Here is an 11,922-nt window from a genome sequence, read left to right on the forward strand (position 1 = left end):
TTGTGAGTCCTGTGAGGACTCATTCTCATGGCCCTAACCAATTTCAGTTGCCTCTCCCAGAGCACCTTTTCACTTATCCCTGTTCCTGCAGTAGTTTGTCCATAGCTCTTGTGATTCCAGTGCTTAATAACAGAATGACAACTGGTGAACAATTAATGCTACAATATGAAAAACCAGCTCTGTGACCCAATTCTGCCTTCTTCTATTTTACTAGCAAACTTCAGAGCCAAATTTCCCTGACATAGTATTGATTGCTATCAACAAGCAAGGGGTTTCCATAATACATTCAAAGACTAAGGTAAGAGATCTCTTTTAAAACTTGGCTTAATTATGGTCTCAAAAGGTGCACACAATTGATTTATGTTAGAATTAATTACATACACTTCTTAGGGTAAATGTGTAAAGAGTTGTGAGAGATTGAGGCAGCCTATAAATTTTATAAATAAATAAATAAATAACTAGATTGGCCATAGCTGTGGACATAGCAGGACCTAAGTAGTTCTACTCCTGTTTCTGTTGAGAATATATATTGGCTAAAACAATTTGTTCAAGCCTGAATCACTTTCTTTACTGCTCACATTGGCTCTCCAGAATGCTTTCACATAAAAATAAAATGAACCATAAGAAATTTATGTACTTAAGTCTGGTGAAGCTAGAAAGGAGAAACTTATTGCTAAATGAAGTTTGTTATGAGGTGGCTTCCTGGAAGGGAACTTCCATGCTGAATTGCAAGAGTGAAAATAGAGGAAAGACGATCCATGATTAGAAGAATTTAACCTAGGGACAGCCCTCTCTAAAAATAATATATTTTAAATCAAAAGAGGTTGGCAGGGTAATGTGAAAAAACATCAAGAGTGCACTGCTTCTTAGAAGTACCTGATCTGATGTCCCCCATGAGACTCAAGTCTCTTTTTAGAGAAATAGTGAACTTTTCATTTATCAGTCTTGCATGTATCATTTATGTTGTCCTACAGGAGATCTTAGCTGTTTATCCCTTCAATAAAATTTCTAACTGGAGCAGTGGTAGCACATATTTTCACATGACAATAGGGAACCTGGTACGAGGAAATCGAATTCTTTGTGAGACATTTCTGGTAAGAAAAACTGAAGATTTCAGATTTGCTAAAGACCTTGCATTAAAGAGGGGAAAAAAGAATTGGATAATGACTTGTTGAAACTGTCTTTTCTTCCTCTAATGAAAATAATATAGTGCGGCACCTAGTCCTTTTTTTTTATTGTTCAGCACTAACAATTTGGTGGCAAATCACCAAATTATGCAGAACATTCCTGCTAATTTTTTATATAAAAGGAAAGAAAAAAACATGAAAGCCTTTAAGTAAGCAGGACACTCCTCCCCAGCCCTCCAGAAATGTATGAAGTTTGGCCTGGCCAACCAACATTTTACTGCATCACAGCTATAGCCCCTTGGTTGCTAAGAGGGGAGGAAAGAAAGATGCATGGTCTCCAGCCAGCAAAACGTCAGCCCGTGTGACTTCTACATTTCCTAAACACATTTCATCAAGGGCCAAATCTACAAATAGCTCATCACAAAATAGACTTCAGGGAGTCTACTACTTTATTTCCTAGAAACAATGTTTGATTCATTATATTCCTATATACATTTGTTTTGTTTTGTTTTTGTTGTTTTGGGGTAGCATTTAGTCTAAGTGCTGAAGCTGACAAATGTGCTAGTATATTTGTGAATCATCATAGAGATGTAGAAACTATATTCAGGAAGGCATTGAACCAGATTTTGTCTCCTTCCTGTGGTTGTGTCTTTGGAATTAGTTTGGGTCCTTTTTGTGAAGTAATCAATGAAGGGGGGGGTGCTGCTTTCTACAAGGGTCAATATCATATCTTTGGAGAGTATCCATCAGTAAGTATCAGTTCATCTATTTTCAAACTTGGAAAGTAGTTCCCTGTTCTACATGATAAACAAAAATTCTGAAACAGAGGGCATCCCCAATTTTTATTCTTGCTGGAAAAATGTTCTTGGGCCAGAGTGTCAACAGGAGAAATCCCTCTTGTTTTAGGATATAGTATAAGGGTATGACTGTGTGAGGAACAGATTAATAGCCATAAGAGTAACTCTGGTTTGTACTAAAATAATACTTTAAGTAGGAGTACCAGCACAATATTTTTTGCATGGATTGATAGAGATAGATGTCCTTTCAACTATTAAAAAGTATTTGCAACTTTTTCTAAGGGATGATTAAATATTGTTTTGCTTTTTTCCAAGGGTTACAAAATGGATGATTTGTTGACATCATATGTTCATTTGCTAATGAATATTGTAAACAAACAGAAAAATCCCAATATCCCTGCCTGAAGATGCCAGCTGTCATCATGCACAGGTTGTGCCAGATTTACAATATTGAAAGAAATGAGACTTGGTTACCTCTGCAATTTTTCTCAACCCAAAAGGAGTGAACCATAAAATTGCTGCTATAGCAGAAATAAGTGTGGACTTATGCTGACTACAGTTTAATCATTTCTGGCTTGGTGTACAAGTGGTGCCGAACTAATCTCTTTTTAATAATTATAGCCTCCTTCCTTGGAAGTATTGATCACATTCTCTTACTGTATTCTAGCCATCAGCAGCAAAGTGCAAAATTATGTCTTTGCTATGTTATCTTTTACTCATAAATACCATTACATTTAAAGAAAATAGAAAACAGCATGTTCGTGAAAGATTCCATTTTCTGAGGATTACCTGAACTTGATAAGATAAAATATGGCTCTGTGTCATATATGTCTACTAGTCTCCAAATTAAAAAAAGCCATTGGATTCAATGTTGCTCCCTCCCTTTCTTATTTTCTGGAACTTGCTTGCATGATGTTACCATGAATGAAGACTGGCATCTGCTAAAATAGTTCTGTAAATTTACATAGTATTTATTGCTTGAGAGAGATTTGCAGTTGTATTGCTTTTCAATATTATTTGATCTTTTTGCTTGCTTTCTAAGGCTGTGATCTGTATACCACTGAATAAGCACAGTTCCCACTGAGCACAGTGGAACTTCAGCCTATGTAAAGTATATAGGATTGTGCTTTGTCAGATAATTTCTGACAAAGCTGTAGATCCCACCAAACACAGCCTTTGTTCTTCTTGCCCTTTGCCACCAATTATTTTGGCTGAACTGATAGTTTTCTTGGAATAGCTTTACTGTAAGAACAAGGAGCTGAAAAGCTGTGGTGGATACTATGCTTTGTGTATGAGAGGAGACACTGAACTTGTCTTTTCTAAATCAGACATTTCATATTATGAATATCATAATGTATTTTTATCCAGTTCTTGAAGTACTTTTTAGCAATTGATGAAAACCAGCATGTTGGCTGCTGCCTTTTTTTGCCCAAGTAATCACATAATTTCCTGTCAACCTTGATGAAGGCATATTATTCAGGAAGTAACGTTCATGTGCATATGTGTGACAGATTACTGATATTTCTGTGTAAGTAAAAATGCCATAGTTTTCAAAATATAGCATGTAGACATTTTATGTGCTATGTCTGTTGCTGATACTGGATGCTGTGAAATTACCAGGATCAAGATGACAGGGACTATACTGCAATTCCTGAATTCTAAATGTAAATTCAGCATTATGTTGCAGCTAAATATATTTTGTCTACTTGTTTTATGTTAATTGTATACCCAAAATATTTCTCCATTTTAAACACACATGCAAAATATATGCAATTTCCTTTCTTCCAGAAATAAATAGTACTAAATCAAATATAAACCAATAAATCCCTGAATGGTCTGGTCATGGTCTGGTGTTATCAAACCCCTTAATGATTCTGACTACGTCAAACAATGTCTATGGCAAAGCAGAAGTTAAACATAAATAGCTGCAGCAATTCAATCAATATACCACATATTAGGTAGTAAAATCCAGGACAAGCTGATACTTAAAGGTGAATGTACTTTTTACGCCCTAATCAAAGATTGCAGAGAAGATGGTAATTTGTTACATACAGATTCATCATGAAGAAGCAGATGCTGCAATAAAGCTGTAGAATTTATCTGGAAGGATCTCACAGTTATGGAGAGCTGCACTGCATTCGAATCCGAAGGAAAGAGGCAATGCCATAGTTAGGAATATATCTATTTCTCATAATATAACACATTTCTTTTCCTTAGGAATAAATGGTGGACCCATCAAGAGGAGACAAATTGGCAGGTTATAAGTGGCCTGTGGAACATTATTGGGCAGTATAGCTTAAAGCTACAGGATACTTATTAGTAACTACAATGTAGTTAATCTTACCATTGTGTTAGGCAGAGATCAACCACAACAGCAATGACAACAACAACAAAAAGACCTGCAAATAGAAGTAGAATGACTGTGGCAAAAGAAAGGAGTAGTAGTACCAGTTGCACCTTGGGTGCAATTCCAAGGCATCTGGAGCACCACTTGAACACCATTGGCATTGACAAAATCATTGGTCAATTGCAAAAGGCAGCTTTACTTGGAACAGCTTGCATCCTGCGACGATACCTTTAACACTATCAAACAATATCTGCTTATCCCAGGTCCTTGAGAAGGATTTGATAGGTGGATAAAAATGCCAGATCTAGTCTAAACATCTGGCTGACTGTGCAACCATAATAAAATAAGTCCTGCATTGAATGAAACCATATTTTACTGCAATGAAAAAGATTTTGCACAGTACCTGAATATTATATTAGGGAGCAAGATGCATTAGAATGAACTCCATTTGAAATTCTGTGACACTGGTATCTACTGGACAGAAAGAAACCAAATACAGACAAAAGCAACACAGTGCTGTACATGCAACTTGTAAAACAACTTTTAATGTTATATTTAAAAGATACATAACCGTGTTTATCATTCCAAATATAGATAGTAAATACAATATTTTAACCCAGCAGAAATTACCTTTTTGCTAGAGAAATTACTACGGAGCAAAAATATTTTAAAATGTGTGCCCACTTTGTAAAAAGTTTTACATCCACACACTGAAAGGTAATCAGAATCTTGCACAACATGAAAACTTTCCATCTAACCTTACACACTGAAGTGGTTTACATGCTAATAGTCAAGGGTGGTCTAAATAGTTGAGGGAGTTACCTTGAAAATGTATGTATCAGATGGTGCTGTTAGTCACAATGTGCTCTAATATTTTAATGCCTGCAGTTCCTTTCAATTGAAGATTATCTCTTGCAAAATATTTAGCAATGCCAACAGTACTGCATGATAACGAATGGGTACATTGCAGTGGTTAATAAAAGTTAATTTCAGGATTATTTGCTAACTTCAGGAATCCTAAGTTTAGATAAAGGAAGTGTGCATAAAATATGTAAAAAATATTTACTGTAACAATATAGTGCAAGCAAGCATGGTGCATCTACTGTACATTCAAGGTATTGTTGTAGAAAGAATAGCATACTCAATATGAACCTAGTTTGCTTTTTGTCTATAATTTTTGACATATTTGGATTGGATTTAAAGCAAGTTTTATTTGTCATGTGCTGGGTAACAGTGGCATCAACTATTGAATGTTTTTGGAGTGAAAAATATGCTTATGATCAGTGAAGAAGCTACTATTTTCAGCTGTTCCATGGTATTTCTCACGCTTCTCATATACAGTATATCAAATGCTCTGATCTATTTCAGAGTTTTTAAATAGCTTACAAACTGTGAAAGCGTTTCTTCTTTCTCCTTCATCAACTGATTGCAGTTAGTAATTATGTAGTGAACTTTATGTCACTATGATTTGTTTGATGATAAATGATGGCAAATGAAGGACACTCTATAGATGCTAATGAGCTCTAGTCATACTGCAATATACATTTAATTCCTATATATATTCCCACATTCATTTCAAATGTGTGTTCTAATGCATATCTTGCCAATACTTTGTTATGTCATTGTAGAAAAGCATGCTTACTTCCTTCACTAATGCTCTTATGGACAAAAAATGGAAAGATTTTAAGGGCAGAAAAGTGCTAACAAAACTCAGTTCTGTGTTATAGCTCAGGATTGCTGTTTACCACATCAGGCAGTCATAGAAAAGCCATGTCATGTCATTTCCACTAGAGTGGGACATGAGATAAAAAGTTTCAAGGAACAGATTCCATATTTAGAATATGCACCCTAAAAGGACATTGCAGAAGAAGGCACTTGTTTAGATAACCCAGAAATTAGTACAATGATTATTTGACAATAATTCCATATATAATTCATGTAACATTGCACTTCAAAGCTGCCATCTCACTGAATATTCCTACATTTTAAATGAATTGTAGAAAGCATATTTTGAAATGCTGGTCCTGATTTCCCAATATGACACAATGAACTGGAAATCTGTCCCATTATGGCACCCACCCATTTATATCTGTGGGTATGTAAAGGAGTAAGAATTTGTAAGAATCAGGCTGTATAGTTAGACTTCATGTTTTTCAGGGTAGGGTGGTGCAGCGGGGTTTGTGTTTTGACTTGCTTCTGGTTGCGATAACACCATTGAGGGGGGAAAAGCCTTCAGTCTTCTGGCCTATGTTATGTAAAAAAAGTGATTAAAAGCTATTTTAGTAAGAAGTGGGAGACCACCTAACCTGACCTCAGAAGTTAACATCACTGCAATAAATTTATTTATTCATTTATTCAATTAACTGCCTATCTCACGTACGGCTAAATAGCTATATAAGCGTCAAGGTACTTCTGACTAGCATTTGTGCATTGTTCTTCAGCAATGTAATCAGTCAGTTCTGCTGCTCTAGCAAAACTGGAGCCCCAGTGCTCATATACTTTTCTAATGCAAGTGTTGTTCCAGCATTTTAATGGACTGAGCAGGCCGCATAAACATAAGGCTTTGTTTACTTCGCTTAAACGGATATGGCACTGCACAGACACATAAGCTCAAGCACCTTACTGGATCACGCAGGGAGCTCTCGACGAAAGCGATCCATTCTGTGAGAATGTGCTTGCTGCTCTTACCCTATGTATAAACATTATGCCAGTCCCTGGGAAATACTTTCTTCCTCTTTTCTTTTATACTTAAAGTATGATTTCAGATTTAAAAAAACGAACCCTCTTGTGCTATTATTTTGACAAACATGAAGTGCCAATAATATAATCAGGCGGAGATAAATCATTATAGTAAAGGTGTATATTAAGAGAAATTAGTGTTTTCCTGATTTATACTATGAACCGCAAGGTTTACCAAATAAGCATCTTGCTCTTCATCTTACTTCTGCTCCATTAAATGTTCTGACCACACAGGAACACAAATACTATGGTGCAATGTTACGAGAACAGACTATTTAGGTTCAAAATGGAAAACCCAAACTATTTGGGGACAAAGTATTTGCTAGAACAACATACAGTATAGGTCTTTGGAATGCCATTAGCAGAATCACAATGAAATAAAGAGAATTTGTAAAGATGTAGCATATGGATTACACCAAATGATGTTCATAAAACCTTGTTGCTGTTAGAATTGTCACTGATGCCATTATTAAGCAGGAAGAAACAGCTGAACGTTCTGAGAAAAACCTCCCGGCCCCCACCAAATACCCATTCTAGCTATATTTGCCTGGAACATTGTATCTCAAAAAGTAGAAGCTTCTAGCTCAGCTGCTTTGGTCCATTCAGACCTTATGTTCTGCTGTTTCTAGTTTACAGCTTGAGAAAATGTAGAAAGGAAGTTTAGCTTAAGCACAAGTAGCTGTTTCAGCAGCTGAAATAGTTGTTGGCATAAGAAAATAAACACATCCAGCTTCACTATTACAGTGATATGGGCAGCCATCTAATAAAACCAGTGTAGATTTATCATGTTGTTATAATGACTTAATTGAAATTGCTAGATCACTACTTAATTCTCATTAGTCCCATGCAATTTCAAGATAATGTTCAGAAAGGGTAAACCTCCTACCTCCCCCTTACTTTAACAATTCACGAAATACCATGACATACAGTATAAATCTGGCTCTCAATACAGAAAGATGAAAAATCACAAAATACAATTACAACAGAAGGAAAATAGTGCATGTTCATGTATACACACAGCTTTCTTCCAAAGGCCAGATTCTGTGCACTATACCTGAGCACAAAACATTCAGATTGCAAGGTGTAACTGGTGAGGTTCTGTGTGTCTTGGGTCCTTTAACCATTCTTGAGTGATCTGTAACTGAGCAGATTACCACTGGGGAAGAAGAGGGCAGCCATGAGGAAGCAGAGATCTGTTTAAGCAGAATTCAGATCCAGAGCTTTGGGATGTGTTTTCTTGGAGGACAGCTCAGACAACTTCTTCAGCCTTTTTTTCAGCTCCAAAGGGAACTTCTCATAGCATTTCTTGCACACTGGCTTCATGTCAAATTCCACAAACTTATTCCTTTCAAAGAAATACACAGGCATTAATTCTACTCAAAAAGCCATATCAGGCTTGAAAACTAAGTAGGGATGAGGTGAGGTTCATTTTCCCTATATTTACTATTAATGGGCAAATCTGTTTAAATACTGTATCTCCAAAGTCCTGGTAGCACATATACATACAAATAAGTGCCTCCTTCATCCTGTTTAAAATAGAATGCTTAAGTGACTATCCGAGAATAAGACACTATTGGTGTTTTCAATACTGTTAGATATGTCTAATTCTGTTGTGTACTTAACAATTATTCTTATGCTCATCTTGTCCATGAAAGAATTACCCTTGGCAATGAAGGAAGAACCTAATACTGATCTTGTATTTTTAAAAGAAAAATTTCTTTGACTGCTATTTTGGCCTTACCCAGGTATATCCCCTTACACAGTTTTTCCTGTTAATCATGTTTTTTTTCCCTTTGCTGTTAGAATGTGCCCTTGACAGACACACCCAAAGGTGTCAGCCAGTTATTCCAGCTACAATATTATATTGTGGCAATCTCTGTAGTACTTTGGGTACTTATGGACTCTCCGGATCCATAAGAAGAATAACCCTGCTGGGTCAGAGTTTTGGGTTTTACTCAGTGGTCAACCAGATGTCTCTGGATGACCGCAAGTAGGAGATGGAGACAGACCCCTGTTCTGCTATTGTTCCCTGCAACTGATATTTAGAGGGAGGCTGCTTTCAAACCAGAGATACAGCTGAATGCTAATAGCCCTTGATAGACATGTCCTCTATGGATTATCCATTGCTCTTTTAAGTCATTTTTATCCATTCCTTTTTAAAGTCATTTAAGTTAGTAGCCATTGCCATGTCTACTAATAAATTCCATAGGTTAGCTGCACACCATATAAAGAATAGCTTTCCTTTGCCTGTTCTAAATCTGCTTTCAATCAACTTCACTGGATGACCCCTGGTCCTAATATTTTGAGAGAGGGAAGGAGAAAAACTTCTTCCTCTTCACTCTCTCCAGGGCATACATGATTTTATAGACTTTAATCATATTCCCTTCCAGCTGTCTCTGTTCCAAGCTAAAGCATCCCATACATTTTAACCTTTCCTTGCAGAGAAACTATTCAAGCCCTCCAAGCATTTGAGATGCTCAATTCTGTTATATGAAGCCTCGACACAGCATTCCAGGTGTAGAGGGACCATGTCTCAGGGTATTACAATGCAGGCTGTTTTCTTTTCAATCTCTTTCCTAATGAAAATCCCTTCTGAGATAGTCTTTCCTTGCCACTTACTTCAGTGTGAGCTTGATGTTGCAGGTAGAACAGGAGAAGCAGTTTACACACCAAGCTTTGTTGAGAGCAGATACCACTAGTGAGAATAGTAAAGAATAGGATGTTATCATACTGTGGCGTTGTTCGAAATTCAGTAGACAGATGTGAAAAGAATCATTGAACATTGTGCATGCAGAGCTGCAACAGAAGTATTGAAAGTCTCCAGCTTACCATCCCCCTCAATCACATGGCTGCAGTTGTAGCAGACGTCTCCAAAGAGCTGCATAAAAAAGAACAAAAGCAGTAATTTTCATTGAAAATATACTAAAGGAATGAATGTTTCAGTCCTTGTAGTTTATTCATTTGGTGCCCCTGGAAGAGTGATCTCAGTTATTGCTCTGAATTTCAGTCCCTTCCTAGTTTTATTTTCACAACTGACAAGAAACAAATTTGTATCCTTAATTCCTGAGAGCTGCATATCTCACACAGTTTTAAAGCACATTATTATCAGGGCAAAATGTTTGCTTCATTTAACTGTATTTTTTGAAGTTGAAAGCTGTTGAGGACCTAATGAGGGAAGGAGAGTTTATATACATGCTTGAAGAGTTCTCCTCCTTCATAAAGTTCAGATTTTTTTTTTCAGTTTACACCTAGGAATGAATAAGGTATGTACCTGTTGCTTTGGAAGAACTCATCTACCTTCAGTTATATGGTTTATCTCTTTTAGGCTTGAGAGGACTATAGATTATCTTACGTAATTTCACCTAAGATGTTCTACAGTCGAGGGGCCCCTTGGCCATGTGGGAAGGCTCCTTTAATTGGTGATAAGTCCTTAATAATAATTGGAAAGTGTTCTATCAGTATGACAGGCTGTATTTTTAATTTATTTGAATATTTAAAATATCTCTAGGTTAACCCTCCCAAACTTTAAATACTTGTAGTATTTTTTAGGCCCACTAAAATCAATGTATTGCAGAGGAAAGAAAGGAGACCGGATTTGGTGCGCAGTAAAAGCCTGCTACATGCTCTAGACCAGTGTTTCTCAACCTTGGCATCTTTAAGATGTCTGGACTTCTGGCTGGATGGAGAAATCTGGGAGTTGAAGTCCAGGCATCTTAAGGTTGCCACGGTTGAGAAACACTGCTCTAGACAATGAAAAATGGATAAAGAGGTAACAACGCAAGATTTCCCTCCTCAATTCTAACCCCATAATCTGAAATGCAGCCTTGCAGAAATTGCACAATGTGAGATGAGGGGAAAGGGAATTCCATGTGCCCTTTTAAAAAATGGGAAAAGAGATCTGAGATCCTGGTCTCCCAGTGCAGGGATGCCCCACAGAGCAGTGAGGAGACACCTAGAGAGCTGCCCCAAACTGCAGATTCTCTTGTAGCTGAGCAGTGCTACAGATTAGTCTCCTCTGAGAAAGCTGTGGAAACCTATGTCGTTTTTAAAACACCTTTTTTCTTTATAAAGCAGCATGGCACAATGAAACATACTGTAATCTACTTCTTTCAGCAGTTAGTCTAGCTTGCATCAAACAATAACTTATGCCCCATTTCCCACTGCAAGACATTATGCTTTCTTCCAGCAAATTCCAACTAGGAAACTCTTGGCATTCACTTCTTCCCTTTCTCCTGTTCTTCATCAGCTCCATACATACAAATGGCTATTTATGGTTCACAGACATAGAGGCAATGTGATTTGCATTTCCATCCCATGTATATAGTATTTCTAGCTGTTCAGGACCTTTTAAGACTGCTATGTCTGTCATAACTTTAACTTTACTTTATATTTTTAATACTCGCCCATTCAAAATTTGTATCTTGCAGGTAGAACATTATGCCTTGTTCCCCCTGTCAAAAAAAGGAAGTACCATATATAGGACAGTAGACTTTACCTGATTGTAATGTGTCTCACAGTAAGCCAGACCCTTTTTCTCATAATGCCGGTGTCCCAGGAATGGCTTCTCACATTTGGCACAAACGAAGTGCTATAAGGTTAAAAGGACATATTAGGTCAAGGAGTCTGTGTAAGGAGTTTCATATGGGGAAAAAAGCAAAACCAGAAATATCAACCTCATGGTATTTCATTGTTTTGTACATAGTGAACTCCTTCAAGGCAACATTGTTGTGGAAGGGTTGAGGTTTTCAAGTAATGCTGAACTAGAAACAATAGTCTAAGGAGGTACCACCTCTGAACATCTTTCATTTTTATGCTAGTGTATACTGACTTTCAAATGATACCAGATAGCTGAGAAGAAATGGGAATTACATATTCCAGAATCATACTCTGCAATAAAGTCTGTTCTGTCCTA

General features: G+C 36.9%; 2 protein-coding genes across 4 annotated transcripts in view; one reads left to right on the forward strand and one right to left on the reverse strand.

Annotated features, from left to right (window-relative positions):
* The window catches only part of MYO7B (myosin VIIB), an 85,288-nt gene that overhangs the window by 72,745 nt on the left and 621 nt on the right, over positions 1–11,922 (forward strand). The window contains exons 46-48 of one of the 2 annotated variants that reach the window (XM_063306921.1): positions 215–298; positions 975–1,094; positions 2,240–2,512. In XM_063306921.1, the coding sequence (XP_063162991.1) occupies positions 215–298; positions 975–1,094; positions 2,240–2,329 (294 nt within the window). In that variant the 3' untranslated portion in view covers positions 2,330–2,512. Of the gene's footprint in view, positions 1–214; positions 299–974; positions 1,095–2,239; positions 2,513–11,922 lie in introns of those variants that run through there. The other variant, XM_063306920.1, reaches the window with a different exon arrangement.
* LIMS2 (LIM zinc finger domain containing 2) overlaps positions 4,809–11,922 on the reverse strand; it is a 31,254-nt gene continuing 24,140 nt past the window's right edge. For both annotated transcript variants that reach the window (XM_063306923.1, XM_063306922.1), the window contains exons 7-10: positions 11,506–11,598; positions 9,840–9,888; positions 9,630–9,705; positions 4,809–8,355 (exon numbers count right to left, since the gene is read on the reverse strand). In XM_063306923.1, coding sequence (XP_063162993.1) covers positions 8,208–8,355; positions 9,630–9,705; positions 9,840–9,888; positions 11,506–11,598 — 366 coding nt within the window. In that variant the 3' untranslated portion in view covers positions 4,809–8,207. The remainder of the gene's footprint in view (positions 8,356–9,629; positions 9,706–9,839; positions 9,889–11,505; positions 11,599–11,922) is intronic.

The sequence above is a fragment of the Candoia aspera genome, chromosome 6, assembly GCF_035149785.1.
Source record: "Candoia aspera isolate rCanAsp1 chromosome 6, rCanAsp1.hap2, whole genome shotgun sequence".
Lineage (NCBI taxonomy): Eukaryota > Metazoa > Chordata > Lepidosauria > Squamata > Boidae > Candoia > Candoia aspera.